Below are 22,133 nucleotides of genomic sequence, written 5' to 3' on the forward strand. Positions count from 1 at the left end.
TTTCCCCAGTATGTTCACCTTTGTATACTGGGCTTCTCCTAGACATCTTCGGTAATCACTGCCCTCTTACCTACAGAGTGGTCCCTGGGCTCCTGCCATCTAGGGACTACCACTGCCAGATGCTGCTCTGGGCCCAGCAGCCCTGGCTGGAGACCTTCAACCCCTCCAGAATAGCAGCAGACCTTCCCTATAGACATTTATTGCTGACCTTGTATTCCTCTGATTTTCCACTTTGAGGTGCCTTACTTCAAACTCAGTTTTCTTTGTGTTTGTGTGTGCGTGCACACGTGCACCCTTGTCTACATGTATGTTCTTTTGTACCAGTTTGCTAGCCTCGTTGTCCTCTGGCTCAGACCTGTATGTGGGAAATGTGCAGGTTTTGCAGTCCTCCTCTATGCCCTGTTTTCTTTTGGGGGAGCTTTTACCAGAGTAATTGCAAAGTAGGGCCAGACATGGGGAAGCTTTGGTATAAATTTGTGGACCTTTTTCTTTGTCTCACTGGTTGTTTGAAGTGGTGGTCTCCCAGCACAGCAGGGCATGGAGATATGACTCAATATTCTGAAAGTCATTGTGTCCATGTGGGTGTCTTTTCAGGCCCTGAAAGAAAAGACGGAGTTGCAGGCACAACTGGCTGCCCTGAACATGAAGCTACAGGCACAGGTAGAGCATAGCCACAGCAGCCAGCAGAAACAGGACTCTCTCAGTTCTGAGGTGGACACCTTGAAAAAGTCCTGCTGGGACCTGGAGCGAGCAATGACAGATCTGCAGAACCTGCTAGAAGCCAAGAACGCCAGCCTGGCCTCTTCCAACAGTGACCTTCAGGTGGCAGAGGAACAGTACCAAAGACTCATGGCCAAAGTTGAAGAAATGCAGAGCAGCATTCGCAAGAAGGACAATACAGGTGGGCAAGACCGCTCGCTCTATCTTTGCTCTGTTTATGGCTATGTCTGTTTCCCTAAAGTCAGTGTGTTAGGTAGAGCTCTGGAGTTCTTTTTGTTCTTTTGTGCTAGTCAAGATGAGGTTGGGAGCCCAAGAGGGCTAAGGTATTTGCTGCTTGCAGCCTACCTTGCTTCAGTAGCTGGTACCATATATAATTCTTCAACCCTGCGTGGGATCACTCCTAAACTCAGATCCAGGAGTAGCCCTTGAGCACCACTGAGTGTAGTCCAACCTCCCACCCCAAGGAAAAGAAGAACGGATTAGTTTTTAGAATCTGACCCTGGATTCTGGATGACTAATCCCAGGACTCTCCTACTCATAGGTCCTACAGTCACTGGAAGATAAGACCTACTGCTCATTCTAAAAGTCACAGGTTCAGCTTAAAATAGTCCCAACCCTCAGATTATCTGTTGAACCTTCATTTTTTTCCTTCTTTTTTTTTTTTTGCCTTTGGGGTCACACCCGACAATGCACAGGGGTTACTCCTGGCTCATGCACTTAGGAATTACTCCTGGTGGTGCTCGGGGGACCATATGGGATGCTAGGAATCTAGCCTGGGTTGTCCGAGTGCAAGGCAAATGCCCTTCCCGCTTGGCTGTCACTCCAGCTCCCGTTTTTTCTTCTTAAATTAAACTTTTTGCTCATATTGAATCTCCTATGGTATGAAAGAGATATATGGAATATGGTATCGCGGGAAGTGGATAACAGGCCATACATGGGGACTGTGCAGCCTTCCCTGGTGCTGTCTTCTCCTGAGGGTATGTCCTTCATCCCCAGAATGACAGCCTATACCTGGCTAGATGCCAAAAAGACTGTACCACCGTCTCAGAACCTGGGAGTCTGGCTGATAGAAGGGGGTGGGCAGTGGATGGGTATATCCAGGATCAGAACCCAAAGGGGCACACAGTTGGCCCAGGTCTATTACATTCTCCAACAAAGGCACCTGGATGAGCATCTTCAGCAGCTACATGGGCTTCTGCGAAAGACCAAGTGAGTCAGCATGGGAATCAACCATGATCCAAACAGATGGCATGTCTCAAAAGCTTCATCCTGGTAGTCACAGTGATCACAGTTCTGGAGTTGTAACTCAGAAGTAGAGAACCTGTTTGCATGAGTGAGACCCTGGGTTCAGTTCCTGATACCTTGCCGACCCTCCCCCTTCCTTCACCCTCCCCAAATGTGCTAACTGAGAAAAAAAAAATGACAAAGACCAGGAAACTTGGCTCAGCAGTAGATCATATGCCTTATATATGTGAGTTATATGCCATATATGTGTTAGGGCTGCAAAGTTTAAAAAGAGAACTCCCAGAACGACCACCAACTGGGAGCTCTTTGGCACTATTGCGGCAACATGGGAAGATGCCATTGTTGACAACATTGATGAGGAATACGATCGACTGGTACAGCACCTCCATGAATGTGCGAGGAACGCCAAGAGAGAGATAGCCACAGAAAAACGCCTGTCTTCGAAAACTCTTGAGCTTATTCGCCAGCGTGGTTTGGCACATGCCTCAGGCAACCGCAAGCTAACATCCGAACTCACAAAGCAGTGCAGAGATGCAATCAAGGAAGACCTCAAAGAGAGAAGAGCAGAAGTGCTGGTAGATGCGACAGAAGCTGGGAAAAGTATTTGTAACGCCCGCCTGTCCTTTGCCAACTACAAGACCAAGATGACTGCCCTCCGATGTCCTGATGGATCCATCACATCCTCCAGAACGGCAATGGAGAAGATTATCCATGACTTCTACTCAAATCTCTTCGATAGCCATGTCCACTTGCCGACATACCAAATTCCACAGGATGGATATGTCGTTCCCAATGTTCTCCCTTCCAAAATCCGACACGCCATTTTGTCAGTAAAGAAACGAACAGCACCCGGCCCAGACAAGGTCAGACCTGAACACCTGAAGAACCTGCCGTCAGTACTCATCAATACACTGGCTCGGCTCTTCACTCGCTACCTGTCTGAATGCAAGGTTCCGTCCCAATGGAAAACCAGCAGGACCGTACTACTGTTCAAGAAGGGAGACATCCATGACATTGGCAATTATCGCCCGATCTGCCTATTGTCTGTCATCTACAAGTTGTTCACTCGAGTCATCCTAAATAGGATTGGCAGAACACTAGATGAAGGACAACCATGCGAGCAAGCTGGGTTCCGCAAAGGATTCAGCACCATCAACCATATCCACACGATAACCAAGCTCACTGAGGTTTCTCGGGAGTTCAAGATGCCGCTCTGTTTAACGTTCATTGATTTAAAGAAGGCCTTTGATTCTGTTGAGACGGAAGTGGTCATTGAAGCCCTAGCCAATCAGGGCATTCAAGCCCAGTACATCAAGATCCTCCGTGAGCTGTATTGCGGATTCACTACCAGGATCTCACCATTCTACAAAGAAGTAATCATCCATATCAAGAGAGGGGTTCGGCAGGGTGATACCATTTCACCAAAACTCTTCAGTGCCACCCTCGAGAACATCATACGACGACTGGAATGGGAAGGAATGGAAGTGAAGATAGATGGTCGGCAACTACACCACCTCCGCTTTGCTGATGACATTGTTTTAATAACACCAAACATCAGCCAAGCGGCACAAATGCTGGCCGACTTTGACCGTGAGTGTGGAAAGGTAGGACTACAGCTGAATCTTACGAAGACAATGTTTATGAGAAACAGCCTTGTTCCTGATGGCCCATTCGCTCTCAACGGAACGACCATCTCCGAATGCAACAGCTATGTGTACCTAGGTCGAGAAGTCAACATGACAAATGACCTGGCACCCGAGCTACGCAGGAGGAAGAGAGCGGCTTGGAACACCTTCAAGAACGTCAAAGAAATAGCTAAGAGGACAAAGAACCTCCGGCTCCGGGCACATCTCTTTGATTCCACTGTTCTTCCTGCATTAACATATGCCTCAGAGACCTGGGCCCTACGCAAACAGGATGAGAATGCTATTCAGGTCTCCCAAAGAAGAATTGAAAGAGCTATGCTTGGAATATCACGTTTCACTCAAATGAGAGAAAAAATCCGGAGTTCCGACATCCGTCGACGATCAAGAATCAGGGACATTGTCTCGTTTGCCAAGGTGTCAAAAATCAGATGGGCTGGTCATGTAATGAGATTTAAAGACAACCGCTGGACTGGAGCTGTTACCGACTGGACTCCACGGGATGTCAAAAGACCGCGTGGCCACCCACCTACCAGATGGTCAGACTTCTTCATCAAGATCATGAACGATCGGTTTGAGGCTCTTCATGTTCCCAGAGCGAACAGATGCCATTGGGCTACACTAGCACGCGACAGGGACAAATGGAGACGTTACTGGCGCCCGCTCGAGCAAATCGACGACTAACGGGAAGTTAAGTGATTAAGTGATAAGTGATATGTGTGAGATCCTAAGCTCAATCCCTAGTGCCTAATAAACCCCAAGAAACCAAAAAATAAGACTTTTTAGATATTGAGTAATTTACACATAAATTATTAAGAAACACTCTAAGACCAAAAAAGTTCTGAGCCTCAGAATAGTTTATAACTGGATTGCAAGGCCTGACTAGAACCATCAAGCTGCAAAATGAACCTGTGCTCTGGGCTAGCTTAAAGACATACCTGACAAGTTATGTCTTCTCTACTGGGTGCACAGGGTGCTTTTACTCCCTGTGTAAGATCCCAACACTATGAATGCTGGGATTTCAGAGAAGGATCATGGACACTTGTAAATTATCCTATTCCCATTGGGTTGTCTTTCTTAAAATTTATGTATTTATTTCTGTTTTTGCACCACACCTGGTGGTATTTGTCATCATTCCTGGTTATCAGGAATTGTTCAGTGCCGGAGATCAAACCCACGTTTCACACATGCAGAGCATGCGTTCCAGCCCTTTGAGACATCTTCCAGCTCCTTATTTTTTTAGATAAAATATTGTGAGCTATGGGCCAGAGTGATAGTGCAGTGAATAAGGTACTTGCTTTGCACATAGCTGACCTGGGTTTGATCCCCAGCATCCCGTGTGGTCCCCTGAACCCAGCCAAGAGTTATCCCTAAACACAGAGCCAGGAGTAAGTTCTGAGCATCATCTAGTGTGGTCCAAAAGAAACAAAAAAAAAAATGTAGAGAGGTAAATGTTTTCTTAAGTGTCAGGTGTAATTTTAATCTTAAAACGTTGGAAGCTTTTGTTCCCACTGTGACTTGGAGTTGTCTTTGACTTTTGTTTTCTTCCTCCAATGGCCCACTCCTCATCAATGTTAGTAATAGATGGTATTAGCAAGCCATCAGGGACTTTAATGTTGATTGACAACACAATACTCTTCCCAAATTTGTGGAATTGCTCCTAGATGTCATAATGCTCTTTAAAGAGACACAGTTGATTTTTGTTTTTGTTTTTTTGGGTCACAACCAGTGATGCTCGGGGATTACTCCTAGCTCTGCACTCAGGAGTTACTCTTGGCAGGGCTTGGGACCATGTGGGACACCAGAGATTGAATTGAACCCAGATGGGCTGCGTGCAAGGCAAACGCCCTACCCTCTGTACTATGATTCTGACCCCCACAGTTGATTTTTAATATTGCATTATTTATAATTTTGTATTTGTGATTCAAATCATCACACCCTTTGTACCATTGCAGGCAAGTACAGAGGTCAAAGCACAGCTTCAACATATTTGCTCCCACCTGAAGCCAAATATAGTTCTTGACCTTCCTGTTTCAACTCCTATAAAAACAAGTGCCTTTATCTCATTTACTTGGTGTGATTTTTTAGCCTATTTATGTGTATTTTCTAACTTAAGTGCTTTCTTGGGTGATCTACCTATTTAAAATGGTTCCAAAACTCTCCTGTTTTTAAAAGCAATAAAGCTACGACAGGTTTTAGGAAGAAGACACATCTTCTGGATGAGCTTGTTCCAGAATTAGTTACATGCTATTGGCTGAGGTCAGTGTTAATGATTCAACAGTACCAATCAAGATTTCTTCAAACATACACATGAAACAAGGTTCTGTGTTGACTGGTTAATAACCCACTGTTCCGAGTTCTTTAAGGATCTGAGTTCTTTAAGTCTGCTGAAGGCCTTGGTTTCCTCACAAACTTTGTAGAAGATTACTGCTGCCAGTCATGGAACAGCTGTGTATCCTGCTCCTGCAGAAAGGCATATGTCTTAGCTGTGCAGCTGTGGCTCTTCTATTTGTGACAGGTGGTCTTGTTTTCAGTATATGACCTGCGACAGCAGATGGCTTCCTTGCAGAACCAGCTGCAGCATGTACAGCTGGAGCGAAGCACCCTGAGCAGCAAACTAAAGGCGTCCCAGGCGGAGATCTCGTCGTTGCAGAGTGTCCGGCAGTGGTACCAACAGCAGCTCACCCTGGCTCAAGAGGCCCGTGTGAGGTTGCAGGGGGAAATGGCTCACATCCAGGTATGGCCCTCCAGCAGCACACAGCCATGCTATCATCTGTTTCTGGTGGCACAATTGCTTGTCTCAAAAAAAAATACTATTGGGGGGGCCAGAACAGTAGTATAACATACAGGATCCTTGACTTCACATGACCAACCGGCAGTTGATCTCCAGCACCTCTTATGCCCCCCCCCCGAGTCCACCAGGAGTAATCCCTGAATGCAGAATCAGGAGTAAGCCCTGAGCACCACTGGAAGTCCCTTGCTTCCCCCCCACCAGCCCCCACCCCCTGAAAAGAGAGAGAGAAAGAGAGAGAGAGAGAGAGAGAGAGAGAGAGAGAGAGAGAGAAAATACTGTTGGGATCAATGACATAGTAAAGATGTTAAGGCACTTGCCAAGCGTGACCCCCTCCACCACCACCACCACCCCCCCACAAAAAAAAAAAAAAAAAGACACCTATTGACTACTAGACTGGAATTGTGGCCTAGTGGTAGAGCTCAAGCCTTGCATGTAACAGGCCCTGGTTTTGAATTCTGATACTACAAACATTAAAACAAACTACTAACTGCCTATTTCACACCAGTTTACATAGTACCATCTTTCATGGTTTTACTTAGGCATCACACTATATGTGCATCCTCTTTGGAAAGGCTCCCAAACAGTACTCAGCAGCTTGGAGGCTCCACTAGCAATTTTCAGATTGACAAGCTGCCACAAGGGTTATACCTGGAGTTGCTGGGGGCCTCCATGTGTGCACCAGGAAATGCTGGAGAGCCATGTGGTGCTGGGGATTGAACGCAGATCAGCTGCATGTAGGACAGCAAATGCCTTCCCCACTGTAAGGGGGACTTCCTCTTTGTTCATAGACTTCCAGAAGAGCTGAATATTATTTCCCCCTAAAAAGGAACAAAAGTTTGAGAACCTCTGATCAAGGCAATCCCATATGTCCTGAATTTATTTTTTCTTTAGGTGAGGAGTCAGGGACCAGTGGGTGGTGCACACCTGGCAGTGTGAGGGCTTAGTTTCTGGCTCTGCACTCAGGAGTTATCTCTGAGTTAACTCCTGAGTGCAGGCTCAGGATATCACATGAGGTACCAGGGATCAAAATCCTGTCAACAGCATGCAAGGCAAGTGGCCTGTGCGCTATCACTCTGGCCCCTGAGTTTCTTTTTTTCGGTTGGTGTGGAGATTTAGGGCCATACCAAACCGTGCCCAGGAGTTAACTCCTGGCTCTACACTCAGGAATTACTCCTGGTGGGGCTCGGGAGACCATATGGGATACAGAGGATTAAACCCGGGTCAGCCACATGCAAGGAAAATGTCCCTCCTTGTTGTACTATTTCTCTGGTCCAGGTTTCTTTCTGTTGTGGAGATAGCTGGTCAGAGGGACCTGGCTGTCCAGATAGTCCAGGTCAGACCCCAGACTGCATTGCTAATACGTCTTCTTGGGGTGTCCTGACACTCAGGCACTAAGGGTCAGGGCATGACCCACAATATAGTCAGAGTTGGTCAGTTCAGTGGATCGAGTCCTCCCCTTCCTCTCAGTCCTTCAGATAAGGCCCTCAATAGCAGCGCTTGTATATGGACCTCAAGACGAATTTGTATGTAGATCTTGCCAAAGTTTTGTAATGACCACTGATTTCTGGGCTGTCAGCATGCATCTCAGGCACACCCAACCACAAGGGCTGAGTCCAAGGTGGGAGTAGGCAGGTCATGTTGCAGCCTACCTGATGGGAACTGTGGAATAGCTTTCAATCTCTTGGGCAGTCTGACTGCGCTTCTGCTGATCATCTGGCAACTTTCTGTCTTATGATTTTCTCCTTTGCAGGTTGGACAGATGACTCAAGCAGGCCTCTTGGAGCACCTGAAACTTGAGAACGTGACCCTGTCCCATCAGCTTACAGAGACCCAGCAAAAGTCCATAAAGGAAAAGGAACGCATTGCTGTCCAGCTCCAAGGCATTGAGGTGAGGACTGTAGTGCTGGGACAGCCCTGGTAGGCATGGTTTTGGGATTTTGGTAGAGTTTTAGAAATATGCAGACAGAGCAGAAAGATAGTATAGGGATCAAGGCACTTACCTTGTACTTGATTAGTTCCAGCTCAGTCCCTGATACCACATGCAGTGCATATGGGAAGTCCAGGTTAAATTCCCAGAACCACACTGTCCCCTGAGCACCACTGGATATCATCTGAAACTCCTCAGGGGAAAAAAATAATTAAAACACTGTTTTCTGCTTCCAGGCTGACATGTTGGACCAGGAAGCTGCCTTTGTGCAGATTCAAGAGGCAAAGACCATGGTGGAGAAGGACTTGCAGAAGAGGTTGGAGGAGTTCGAGGATGAGAAGGAGCAACTGCAGAAGCTCGCCACCTCAGCAGCAGCCCTGGAGCAGCAATTAGAGCAGGTAGGCACTTACGTAGTCTAACCTGATGTCTGACGCCCACACTTGCCCTCTCGCACTGGGCTCTTAGTTGACTGTATGGTAATATTACCTCATCAGACCTTGTACTAGTATTCTACACAGTCTTGACATACAACTAGCCATCTTCGAAGTATCTATCCAAGTTATTTAAAGCTTAAACATGGGCATGGTATAAGCTTTTGAAGCAGGGTGGTGGTTTCATTCAAGACCTATCATCCTAAATCTGGTCCCTTGTTTCCAGGTGAAATTGACTTTGCATCAGCGAGACCAACAACTTGAGGCTTTGCAGCAAGAGCACTTGAACTTGCTGCATCAGTTCACCTTGACACAGGAGACTCTGCAAACGCGGGAGCAGTCCTTGGGTGACCTGCAGACACACTATGATGAGCTGCAGGTCAGGCTGGAGGAGCTGCAGGGGGAGGCCACTTCCAGGGATGACACCATCCGCTTCTTGCAAAATGAGAAGATTGTCTTGGAGGTGGCTCTGCAGGCAGCCAAGAGTAGCAGGGAGGAGTTTGATAGTGGAGTAAAACATTTGGAAGAAGGTACCAAGGAAACATCGGAAATTTTAGAGCAGTTGAGACAAGAATTAGCCATCAAATCAAACCAGGTAATGCAAGTTGCTCTCCTTTTATTTTGAATCAAAATCACATTTAAAAACAAAATTCAGTGCTGATTGGTCTGGGGGGTGGGGGTGTTTGTTTGTTTTTTAGCACCTACTCTATAAATAGGAAGAATGCTCCTGGGGAAGAGTGCTCCTGGGGAAGGCCCAGGCTTAGCTGGGGAAGGGACTTGTCACAATTTGTGGTGTACTTAGGAAACTGCCTTTGCAGTTGGGCCTGTAGGTTTTGAGAACTTAAGAAGACAAGTTAAGTTTGGGGCTTTAAAAGTAATATACAAAGAGATGCACATTTTTCTCTGCTAAAGATGTAGAGTTCAGACTTTGGAAAGCTAGTTAGAACTTTTGGCTATTGCTTCCCACAGTGGGACCCACTGGACACATCGGCAGGGCAGCCGTGGGTTATCCATGTTGAGGGTGAGCATGTGACCTGGGGAGCTAGGTGAGTGTGGATGTAACCTGGAACACCACACCTGTTGCTGCAGCCTGGCATGGATCAGTGGGCAAATGTTCAGAAATACAGAAAACATGAATGCTACAGAATGGTTGGAATAGCATCAGCAGTAAGGAACAGTTTTTTCTTAAAATTCTTTTCCATAAGCATCAGAGACAAGGGAAAGTTCCCTTTTCCCCTATTGGATAGTGAAATAGGAGCCTTAGATTTTCTCTGCAGTCATTGACCTGTGTTGTTATTTCCTAGAATATGACAAATACAGGCATGTTGGTGTGTTTGTGGAGGACTTGAGCCAGTATCTTTGATAAAGTTTAGTTAGGTTTTACTTACTTATAATCAATACTAGGGACATCACCTGACACTGGAAAACAGATACTGGGTGGTGTGGGTATTATTTCTCATGTTTAAATTTGCCTGTTCACTACCAGACTTCCTGGTAGCTGACCATGGATTGAGTTTTCTCCTAAAAATGAGGAGGGTAGAGGTGGGACATGTCTCCCCGGGATACTTTTCAACCCTCATGGTTGTTTTCCTGCCTCAGGAACCCTGGGAACTCAAGTCATCCATGTAACATCTGTGCAAACATGTCCCTCATAGGTGGATCACCTGCAGGAAGAAAGTTCCACTTTGAAAAAACAGATGCAGAAAATAAAGGAACAATTTCTTCAACAGAAGGTAAAAATGTTTGTTGTTTTCCTTTATATGAAACTTCCTGGGGGTTAGTCTTTTCACTAGAACAAAACTGATCAAGAAGGTAGCTTCTATACTCCTTCAGATTTTTTTTTTTTTTTTTTTTTTTTTTTTTTTACTCCTTCAGATTTTAAAGGCACTTTATAATTCTCAGCTATGTTTTCTTGTCCCCATTCTGCTATCTCTCAAGGATGCATTTTACAGTGGACCTGGCATCTTATGACGGGGATCACCTGCCTTGTCATGAGAGAGCAGCAGCATCACTACATGTGTTGTGGTTTTTGTTTAAGTATCTCTAAAGTTGCACCATGACCTGATACCAAGTAAGCCTTGGAGCACACTGAAGGATATGTTGCATGTTTTATATATTCATGAAGCCAGGTCTGCTGTGGGAGGGAGGAGTGCACAGCATCATCAAACCCCTTCATGTTCATAGGAAGGATAGCCCCTCAGTATCCTTGTCAGCAGTGTGAGTGAAGTTAGGGGAATGTCTTTTGGAAACCTGGCATCACCTCTTCCTGAGGGAGATGGAAGGCCAGAGTACCCTGAAGTTGGGAGGGATCAGGACCACACTAGACCTCACCCTGATGAGCTTAGGCACTAGAACCAGGTCTCAATGAGTGGTGCTTTGGATTTGATAAAATCTGTTCTCTTTGGCCCCCAAAGATTTTTGCCTTATTATAAGAGACAAAGCACTTGCCTTGCATTCTGCCAACCCCTGTTTGACTTTGCAGAACCACTTATGGTCTTCTGGGCATAGCCAAGAGTAACTCTTAAGCACAGAGCCAGAAATAGTCCCTGAACATTACTATATATGGTTCAAAAGCCAATACAAAAACAGATTGTGTCTTAGATTAGCGATGTGTATGATATCCTTGGCCCCTTCCAAATCTCAGCCCCATGACTGTAGGCTTCTGTGTCTTCTCGGCAGGTGATGGTGGAGGCTTACCGGCGGGACACTACCTCCAAAGAAAAGCTCATCAGCGAACTGAAAACCACAAAGAAGAAACTAGACTCGGAGGTGAAAGAGCTGAGGCAGGAGTTGATGAGAGTTCAGGGGGAAAAGAAATCTGTGGAGGTGGAGCAGTCACGTCTGCAGAAGGAAGTGTCACAGGTCCGTCAACAGATGGAGGACCTCGAAGGGCATCTCCAGTCAGCACAGAAGGAGCGTGATGCCTTGGAGGTGCACTTACAGGTACAGTCTGTGTTGGATTTATAAGGGTCTAGCCCAAAACACCGTGGGTTTACTATGGGGCCTTGGTAGGGCAGGCTTTGAGCAGAACAGCTAGAACTAGTGCCTCCTGAAGCTCATGTCCTTGTTGGAGAAACTGACGGGTAGAGATTGATCAGGGAGGGGAGCAGGCACCTGGAGGGAGCTGCTGGGCAGGGCCTCTGGGTGCTAGCCTTTGAGGCAAGAGCCCCATGCAGAAATCCAGGGTGTCCTGGAACTAAAGGACGGCATAGACCCTGGAGTCTCATGTGGGAGATAGGCATGCAGAAAGCACTGGACAGCACATCATGGGTTTGGACTCTGGAAATGCAGTGAGACCTATGAAGAGTGCAGACAGGTACCCGAGTATGCTGTCATGTGTGGAGCTGGAGCCCCGGGATAGGGTCCCTCAGTGCAGATTCCTGTCTAGTTGAGGAGCGGTTTCTAAATACCAAATTGAGAAGAAGCAAATGTGGAGCAAAAGTTAGGCAGGATGGAGAAATTTCAGAAGTCTTCAGAGAAATTGGCAGGATCCAGGTAGAATTACTGGTTGGGGACCCCAAGTGAGCACCGTATCTAACTGGTGAGATATCAGTCAGGATATAGGAAGAGTTACAAGAAGCCAGGCTAGTCTAGAACACACAGCAACCCCAACAGGTTGATTCATTGGGGTGAGTTTAGGTGAGTCTTAAGGAGCACTAGGGAGAAGGGATATTCTCTGAGGAGGTAGGTCTGGGGGTCTTTGGGAAACAGGATTCCTCAGTCTTCAGGTTGGACTGTAACCCAGAAACTTCCCTTTAACACACCCTTTGATTGTGCCCACCAGTGCTCTGACATGGCAGTGTGACACTTGGGACTCTTGCCCAGTGGTCATTGTAGAAAGGGCAAGCTTATCCCATAGGCCTCAAAGCCCACCCCTGGGCATGCTCCCAGGGAAGCAGGTCCCAAGACTCAGCTTGCAGAGAATTTTGTTTCTCACCATCTTTCCCTCCCTTCCTCTGAAGTCTTTGCAGTTCGATAAAGAGCAGATGCTTGCTCTCTCAGAGGCTAATGAGGTGCTCAAGAAACAAATAGAGGAGCTACAGCAAGAAGCCAAGAAGTAAGTAGTCTGCTTAGGTGGGTACTTTGGGGCAACCCTTTCCCTCAGGGGCACTAGGGCCGTTCAGCTTCCAGATGTATAGGCAGAAAGTTGGCTCCCTTGTGATTTGGCAATTGCTGGCTTCACAGAAGAATTCCAGTTTGTTACTGGGATTTGCTAGCACAGAAGCTCCCTTTTGTTTCTCTTTTCTTCCTTCTGGCTTTCCTGATCACATACCCCCTACAGGCCAGAGTGCCTGTGCACACAGAGACATCCCTTGGGGTCTTTGTTTTGTTTTTATTGTTGGACCACACCCAGCTGTGCTCAGGGCTTACTTCTAGCTCTGGGCTCAGGGATCACTCCTGGCAATACTCAGGGTATAATGTGTGGTACTGGGGATTGAACCCAGATCGGCTGCATGCGAAGTTAAGTCCCTTACCCACTGAGTCTTTTTACTTTTTACCCCCTTGTTACATGCTGTACTCCCAGCTCAGTGCCTACGTCCCTCGATGTGTGAAAGACCATGTGATGCTAGGGATCAAATGCAGGGCTCCTCTATGCAAAACATGTGCTCCACACCCATTTTGTTTTTGTCAGCCAGAGGATGCTAATGAAACAATTTTCTATTGCCTTTCAAAAGCACAAGAGATGCTTTTGTTTGATGGAGACGACTGATGATCTGCTCTCTGTCTTCTCAGGGTACTGAAATTGCTCCCATTCAGGCCGGGTTCTAGATTCTGTGGTGTTCCCAACACTGACTACATTTCCCTGAGCCGTTATAGGTAGCAGTCCCTGGAGTAGTCTCAGGAAACAGGAGTATCTTTGGGTGCAGTTGGCAGAGGGTGGGTTCTTTTGGTTTGTTCACTAGGAAAATGTAGGTTTCCAGGGGGATGCTGAGTGGGGTTTTTTTTTTCCTGAAACGAGGACAGTAGGCCAGATAAGTCTGAGCAGTACTGTCACCGAAGAGGGTGAAACCTTGGTCACATGAGCAAAGCCCCTTGCTAGAGCCTTCTGGGAGGAAGGAGATGGGTACGTTGAAGGATGAGTTTCCAAATGCATCTGCCAATCCTTGGCATTGCTCAACACACTGAAAGTGAGTTCAGACTTGCTGTGTTTCTCCACTCCACACAGGGCTATCTCTGAACAGAAGCAGAAGATGAAAGTGCTGGGCTTGGACCTCAGCAGTGCTCAGAAGGAGATGAAAACTAAGCACAAGGCCTATGAGAATGCAGTGGGCATCCTCAGTCGTCGCCTGCAGGAGGCCCTGACAGCCAAGGAGTCAGCAGAGGCAGAGCTGAGCCAACTGAGGGCCCAGGGTGTCAGCAATGGTAACAGCGTCACTTTGCATGTAAGTAAACACCAGGGTTCACAACCAGTTTCCCTCCGAAGTCCTCCTCAAGAGGACCAGAAAAAAAGGACAGAGTTTAATGTACAGGTAGAGGGAGGAGGCCTGGGATGACTGTGGTGCCTCCCTATGAGCCATTCAGAGGCCATCACAGGGATTGTTCCTGGACCAAATGAATAACCAGGCCACCTCCTGTGCTGTCTGTAGGAGAGGATTCAGGCCCTGGAGGTAGAGCTGCAGACCCTTGGCCACAGCAAGATGATGTTGGAGAAGGAGCTGCAGGAGGTCATTTCGATGACCACCCAGGAGCTTGAGGAGCAACGGGAGAAGGTGCTAGAGTTGGAAGATGAGGTAGGCCACTTGTCCTCACAGGTGGACAAAAAGAGGGCTCCAGTCCCAGAGCCTTTTGTGTGCTTATGTCACAGCTCTGTGTCTACAGATCTTCAACCAGCTGACACAATGAGGACTGCAACCTTAGCCAGAGTGGGGCAGCATAATCCATATAACAGGTTGTCAGTCGTCTGAGTTAGAACAATGTTGCTGCAGAGAAAAACCAGCCCAAACTTTCTTAAACCTTGGGAAAAAACTCCATGGAAGGCAGGGCATGGAGCTTAGTACTTGAATTATAGGTGTGAAACCTAGGTTCAATCCCTGACATGGGAAGAAGAGTCTGAAACTCTCAGGTTCCCGCACAGTTGTGTCTGGTGGTGCTCACCAGCCTGGCCCTATCACCAAAGGCTCACTACAGGTTCTCCATGTGGCTCTCAAGATCCTTGAGCCTTGAGTGTATTCACATTCCATCTTGTTGAGTTCCTTGCTGCTCCAGGAGATTGCACGTCATCATTGTGAGGGCTTGGAAGTGGTCTCTAGCTGTGATGCCAGAGTGTACTGCATCCTCTGTAATCACATGCCATGTGTTGTGATTATGGTGTGTGTTAAGCAGAATGAATGGTTCTTCACAGTGACTTTGTCTCAGCTTCAGGAGTCCAGAGGTTTTAGAAGGAAGATAAAGCGCCTGGAGGAGTCAAACAAGAAACTGGCTCTTGAGTTAGAGCACGAGAAAGGGAAGGTCGCAGGGCTCAGCCAGTCCAGTTCAGCTCTGCGGGAACACAACAGCATCTTAGAATCTGCCCTGGCCCAACGGGAGGCAGACCTGGTCCAGTTGAATCTTCAGGTAAGGGAGTCACACTTGCCCCCGTGCCATAGCAGAAGACTTGCTATCAGTGTTCACACTCAGTCCCCTAACAAGAAGCCATATGTCAGCAGGAGCACTCTGAGGGCCTCAGAAACACTTGATGTGTTTACTCACCAACAGCCTCTGAGGAACATGTTCCCTTTTAGATGGAGGAAACCTGCTCAGAGAACTTAATGAAATCTCAAGCTCCTCTCAGTTCTGAGGGTCTGACCCTGAGTCCTGAAAAGCTATTCTGGGACCATTAATTTCCCTTGGGTAGGTAAATGCTAGGATACTAGAGGGGCCTTCATCTGGTACTCAGAAACTCAGACCTTGTGGATTTAGAATTGGACTTGAGGAGCTGGAGAAATAGTACATTGGGTAAGGCACTTGCCTTGCAAACAGCAGACCACCAGTTCAATCCACTGCACCATTTATCGTTCCCTGAGCACTGCCAGGAGAGATCCCAAAGTGCAGAGCCAGGAGTAAGCCCTGAGCACTACCAGATGTGGCCCCAAACCAAACAAAAAACTGGATTCCACTGTGGTGATTGTGATCCTGGTTCAGTCCCTACACCACATATAGATACGAGCACTTCCATGAGTCACTCCTGGGCAAAACTCCTGAGCACTATCAAATGTGGCCCCAAACATACCAAAAACCTGTTCCTGGACCAAATTGTTTTTTGGGGTTGGGGGCCACCACTAGGATAGTCCTGGAATTCCCTGGTCATTCTGGAGGCCCCCCAAATACTGCTGAGGTTGCCCTAGTGATCCCCAGCACTGCATTGCCTAGCACTCCAGCTTGGTTAGCAGCAAACTGCTGGGAGTGGCACCCATGTCCCATGAGCATCACCTTGAAGGCCCAGTTTAAAAAAAAAAAATCCTGGGCCAGAGCAGTAGTACAGTGGGGAGAGCGTTTGCCTTGCGCACGCGGCTGACCCAGATTCAATCCCTGGCATCCCATATGGTCTCCCGAGCACTGCCAGGAGTAACCCCTGAGCATCGCCAGGTGTGACCCAAAAAGCCAATAAATAAATAAATATCCTGGGTTCATGCCTGTACTGGGAGTACTACCCTCTTCTCCATCCCTGGGGGTCTCCACAGCTCCCGGTGATTAGACGTGGGTTTAGAGCACCTCTCCCAAGGAATGGCTATATTCAGCTTTAGCCTCAAGCAGCACAACCCTGTGGTCTTGGACTGATTTTGCAGGACCTTAACTACATCTGCAGGGCACTGCACAACCACAGAGGCCTTGAGCGGATAGCCTTGCTCTTTAGCATCTTGGGGTCTCCTAGGCTGTCCCCTAGAGTGTATCATGTGGTTGAGTCCTGGGGTCTCCTAGGCTGTCCCCTAGAGTGTATCATGTGGTTGAGTCCTAGAGCTCAGGTTTCTGCCTTTCTAATGGTTTTCCTCCAACTTTTCTGATGTGTCTGGTGGTGCTTTTTGCTTATGTGGTGCCATGCGAAGTGGGATTCAGAGGGCTTTGCTAGAATGTGTATGTTACCTCTGCTGCAGGTTCAGGCAGTTCTGCAACGCAAGGAGGAGGAGGATCGCCATATGAAGCAGATCATCCAGACCTTAGAAGCAGCCTTGGAGAAAGAGAAGATGACTGTAAGCAACCTCAAGGAGCAGGTATGTGGCCAGCTCCTAACTGCTCTGATTGCATCTTCATCAAGCCTTTGAAACAGCTTCTGTTGTCTAAAAACTAAGGCTGTCTTTACACCTGATCTCCCTTCTAAGAATGTTCCACATGGGGTCCCACATGGGTCCCTTTGCTATTGTTCTCTCAGAGCAGAGGTGCTGTAGGGTACAGATGGCAGTGAGCTGCCTCCCTGAATGTGTTTCACGTTCAAAGAAGGCACACTGCTCTCCGAACATGCCTGAGCTTTGGTTGTCCTGTGTGTAGGATTGAGCTGAAGAAGCATACTGCGAGTAAAGAGAGCTCCCACCACCAGTAGTATTCGTCCCCTTTGCACTTGCCATGTTCTGCACAGGGAAACTTTTCCCGGCTGGTTCCTTCCCACACTCAGGTGCTCATCAGTGCAGAGAGGCTTTATGGTCTGCTGTTTCTGCTCAACTTTTTTTCCTGGCCTTTGGAACACACATGACAGTACTCAGGACTTCAGGCTCCTCACTTAGGGATCCCTCCTGGTGGGCTTGGGGGATCCTTTGTGGTGCTAGTGATAAAACAGGTTAGCCATGTGCAAGGCAAGTTCCCTACCTACTCCAACCCCAATAACTCACCTATTTTTTTCAAGTTTATAAAGGGACTGAGGTGTAGATTAGTGGTAGAGGACTTACCTTGAGTGTGTAAAGCCTTCATGACAGAAAATGTACATAAATATTACAGTACAGCTCACACTGGTTCCCTGCCCAATGCCAACCACTATAGTGTCTTTGGTTAGGAATTTTTTGGTTTTGTTTTCCAATTTTTTGGGAGGAGTAGGGGTGTTGGACCAACACCTAGCAGTGCTCAGGGCTCCCTCCAGGCTCTGCACTCAGGAATCACTCCTGGTGGTGCCTGGGGGACCATATATGGGTGCCATATGACAATGAGGTCAGCCGCATGCAGGACAAGCACCTAACCCCTGTACAATTCTTTTAGCCCTATTGTGTACTTATTTTTATTAGTTGTTTATATATGCTTATATATGTATATATGCACACGTATATGTATACACACACACACACATATGTATATATCATGAATATTTTCATTGCACTTTTTTGAAATGAGGTGTTTGGAACAGGATGTTGTTGCCAAGAAGTAATGTACATGCTTTGAAAGCAAGAAGCTCAGTTTTATTTCCTGGCACCACATGGTCCCTCCAGCACTTCCAGGAGCAGCTTATGAGCAGTGTACCTGGAGTAGCCCAGAATGCTGCCTGATTGTTCCTAAAATCAAAAATCAATAATATAAATTGAAATACTTATAGAGGCCAGAGAGATTGTACAGCAGGAGGGCACTTGCTTTGCATGTAGCTGACACAGGTTTGATCCCTGGCATTCCCATATGATCTCCTGAACACAGAGCCAGGAGTCACCCCTGAGTACAAAGCCAGGAGTAAGCCCTGAGCACTGCCAGGTCTCTCCATAAAAGAAGGAAAACCCTTGGAAAAGTTAGTTGTATCATAAATGGGTAACTTTTTTACAGTCAGGTGGTATTGTGCAAAAGCAAATTCCTCCAAAATACATCAGCTATAAATGAACTTAATTCAAAATTATGCTTGAGGAAGACTTTAAAAATTTAAAAAGTCTTGCAGCACTCTTTATAATAGCCAGAAACTGGAAGAAACCTGAGTGCCCAAGAACAGATGACTGGTTAAAGAAACTTTGGTACATCTACACAATAGAGTACTATGTAGCTGTTAGAAAAGGTAAAGTCATGAAATTTACATACAAGTGGTACAACATGGAAAGTATCATGCTAAGGGAAATGAGTCAGAAAGAGAGGGATAGACATAGAAAGATTGTATTCATCGGGGGGATATAAAGTAACAAAATGTGAGATAAATACCCAAGAAGAGCTGAGATCAGCACCAGGAGGATTACTCCATAGCTTAGAGGCTAGCCGGGTGTTCTATGGGGAAGGACAGCTCAGATAGAGAAGGGAGCACCAAATAAAGGGTGTTTGGAGGATCCTCCCAGGAGGGGAGATGCATGTTGAAAGTAGACTATGGACTGAACATGTTTGCCACTCAATGCCTCTTTTGCAGACCACATCACCCAAAAAGAGAGGGAGAACAAAAGGGAATGCCCTGCCACAGAGGCAGGGTGGGTTGGGGGTATGGGGGTGGGAGGGATATTATCCATGGTGGTGGAAATGGGCACTGGTGGAGGGATGGGTATTTGATCATTGTATAGTCGAGACCCAAGCACAAAAATTTGTGGATCTACAACTGTACTTCATGGTGTTTCACCAATTAAAAAAAAAAATTAACAGTCTTAAATACGGTGTTCATCCAACATATTCTGGTTACCATGTTTCACATGCTTGCCTTTCAAACATATGTTGTGTGCTTGAGTCCTTAACAGGGACCTTGAACAATTCTGCAGGGAAACCTACAGAACACCTTGGACAAGAGAGTGGTCACTGTGCCCACCACAGCCCCAATAGGCATGCACTTCTTTATGGCTTCCTCCCGGTGATGCTATTCCCTGCTTGTAGGTCGCTGCTGCCAAGTTGGATGCGGGACATAATCGCCGCCACTTTAAGGCCGCTGCCTTGGAGCTGAGTGAGGTGAAGAAGGAGCTTCAGGCCAAGGAGCACCTGGTACAGAAGCTGCAGGAGGAGGCAGAGGGTCTCCGGTGCGTATGAGGTGCTGTGGCAAGACATTGGTGCTGTGCATACTCATGGGGTCACTCGTCCATCTCTGGTTTCTAGGTTTTAGCAAACTGCTCGCACTTTGGAGGCAGATGTCCAATTTCCAACTCAGAAAGCCTATGGTTTAACTGAGCTTCAGTCATAAGCTGTATCTCTACTCTGTCCCTCTACTGTCCTTGTTGAAACAGAGAGAGCCCCCATGTGGGGTACTATCGGTGGGGTGTGCCCACCACCCAACTGTAGTGAGACTGATGGGACCAGCCTCATACACACATGCTCCTGCTTTCTCTCCCACTGCTATCTGTAGTCAGGCCCATGAACCTTCCCTCCCGGGGGAGTGTGTGAGCACAGTTAGAGCAGTCCCTACCCAGGAAAACAGAATTGAGCTTTTGTCATTTTAGCAATTTGTCATTTTCCATCCAAGATAGGAAGCAGCTGATACCTTTTTGGAGAGTTTGGGATAGTTGTGTTGTCATTTCCTCTTTCCTGTCCCTCATGCTAGGTCTCAGGAAGAGAGTCATTCTCAAGAAGTTGCACAGTTCCAGGCAGAGCTTGCAGAGGCCCGCACTCAGCTCCAGCTCCTGCAGAAACAGCTAGATGAGCAGCTGAGCAAGACACCCTTGGGGAACCAAGAGGTAACGTTCCCTCCCCAGTCGTTCTCCCAGAGCCAGATTCTGCTGGTGGGTACATTCAGATCCTCCAGTCCTGTCAGCTAAGAGGAATGTTTGTTTTTTTTCTAAGTATATTCAATATGTAGAGATTTAATTAGAACCATTTTATGAAAGTATAAGATTACTTTTTTTTTTTGGTCATACTATATTTCCCTCCTCAAGATGGAAAATCTCAAATGGGAAGTGGATCAGAAAGAGAGAGAGATTCAGTCCTTGAAGCAGCAGCTGGACTCGACTGAGCAGCAGAACCAAAAGGAACTGGATGGACTCCAACAATTACTGCAGGTACCAGGAGACCAGAGTCCGGTGACAGAAAGTCACAAAGAATGCTGGACCTGTCAGCATGCTTAGTGTAACCAACAGTTCTGATGAGTGAAGGCTGCCACAAATGGCTCTACAAACACTCCCATTTCAGAAGTCAAGGTCACATCGCTGAGGGAAGCCAAGCCCCTGCTGAGCTATGCTCACTGCTCTGGAAACAAGCTCTTCTTATGTCATGAGAGACTTAATAAAAAATCCCAAGTTGGGGGCTGGAGAGATGGCACAGCGGGTAGGGTGTTTGCCTTGCACGCAGCCGACCCAGGTTCGATTCCCTGCATCCTATATGGTCCCCTGAGCACCGTCAGGAGTGACTCCTGAGTGCAGAGCCAGGAGTGGCCCCTGTGCATCGCTAGGTGTGAACCAAAAAAAGTAAATAAATAAAAATCCCAAGTTTTCCATCGTAACAGAGTTTCTGCAAAGGAAATTATGCAGGTTTGGGGCCAGGTTGTGCATAGGTTGAGGTACTTGCCTTGCATATGGCCCATCCCAGATTTATCCCAGCACCAATGGGAATGACTTCTGATCATTTTTCTTTCTTTCTGCTTTTTGGGTCATACCTAGTGATGCTCAGGGGTTCTTCTGGCTGTGCTCTCAGATATTATGCCTGGTGGTGCTTGGGAGACCATCTGAGATGCCAGGAATTGAACCTGGGTTGGCCACGTGCAAGAAAAATGTCCTACCCCCTGTACTATTGCTCTAGCCCTGACCATTTTTTCATGTGTGACCACAACCCAGAGTTGGGAGTAGATTATGAGCACCACCGGGTGTGGCCACAAACCAAAATAAGTCTGTATCTTCATTTTCCTTAGAATATTAAATCTGAGTTGGAAGTGGTACGGGAAGATCTGTCCATAACGCAGAAGGATAAATTTATGCTTCAAGCAAAAGTGTCAGAGCTCAAGAACAGCATGAAGACTCTGCTTCAGCAGAACCAGCAGCTGCATGGGGACTTGCGACGCAACATGGCCAAGACGGTAACTGGGCTGTGACTCCTTCCCAGATGCATAGGCAGTAGCTGTGGGCTGTGCCTCTTTTTCACATGCTCAGGGGAACTGTGCGCTATGCCTCCCTCCCAGGTGCATGGGTGGTAACTGTGGGCCGTGCCTCCCTCCTAGATGCACAGGCAGTAACTGGACTGTGCCTCCCTGCCAGAAGCATGGACCCACCCCAGGGTATCTGGGTGGGGGCTGGCCAGTTTTCTCATTCTGCAGACAGTTTACACATAGCCATCATTGTATGAACAGAAGTGACACCAGGCTGTTCTTAGACAAACCATTTTGTTTTGGTCCCTTTTTCTCTTTAACAGAATATTTGCATCTTTTCACAAATTCAAATATCATTCTCCTGTAACATTTTCCCTAACCCAAGTAAGGGTATGGTTTGTGTGTGTGGACCAGAGCCCCTGTCCCACAAGGTGAGCCTAATGGGGACACAGTGGCTGCATGTCCTGTCGGTGTCAACTGCTGACATTTCTTTCCTCCATCTTGAAAAGTGTTCTTT

At 47.2% G+C, this 22,133-nt stretch overlaps 1 protein-coding gene across 2 annotated transcripts in view; it reads left to right on the top strand.

Moving 5' to 3' along the window:
* The window catches only part of GOLGA3 (golgin A3), a 49,287-nt gene that overhangs the window by 22,979 nt on the left and 4,175 nt on the right, over positions 1 to 22,133 (top strand). For both annotated transcript variants that reach the window (XM_056115515.1, XM_056115516.1), the window contains exons 7-22: positions 595 to 901; positions 6,143 to 6,345; positions 8,153 to 8,290; positions 8,566 to 8,727; positions 8,987 to 9,355; positions 10,416 to 10,493; positions 11,440 to 11,703; positions 12,723 to 12,817; positions 13,928 to 14,144; positions 14,349 to 14,492; positions 15,118 to 15,315; positions 16,833 to 16,949; positions 19,486 to 19,625; positions 20,144 to 20,276; positions 20,475 to 20,597; positions 21,443 to 21,607. In XM_056115515.1, the coding sequence (XP_055971490.1) occupies positions 595 to 901; positions 6,143 to 6,345; positions 8,153 to 8,290; positions 8,566 to 8,727; positions 8,987 to 9,355; positions 10,416 to 10,493; positions 11,440 to 11,703; positions 12,723 to 12,817; positions 13,928 to 14,144; positions 14,349 to 14,492; positions 15,118 to 15,315; positions 16,833 to 16,949; positions 19,486 to 19,625; positions 20,144 to 20,276; positions 20,475 to 20,597; positions 21,443 to 21,607 (2,853 nt within the window). The remainder of the gene's footprint in view (positions 1 to 594; positions 902 to 6,142; positions 6,346 to 8,152; positions 8,291 to 8,565; positions 8,728 to 8,986; positions 9,356 to 10,415; positions 10,494 to 11,439; positions 11,704 to 12,722; positions 12,818 to 13,927; positions 14,145 to 14,348; positions 14,493 to 15,117; positions 15,316 to 16,832; positions 16,950 to 19,485; positions 19,626 to 20,143; positions 20,277 to 20,474; positions 20,598 to 21,442; positions 21,608 to 22,133) is intronic.

The sequence above is a fragment of the Sorex fumeus genome, unplaced genomic scaffold (assembly GCF_029834395.1).
Source record: "Sorex fumeus unplaced genomic scaffold, SorFum_2.1 ptg000029l, whole genome shotgun sequence".
Taxonomy (NCBI): Eukaryota; Metazoa; Chordata; class Mammalia; order Eulipotyphla; family Soricidae; genus Sorex; species Sorex fumeus.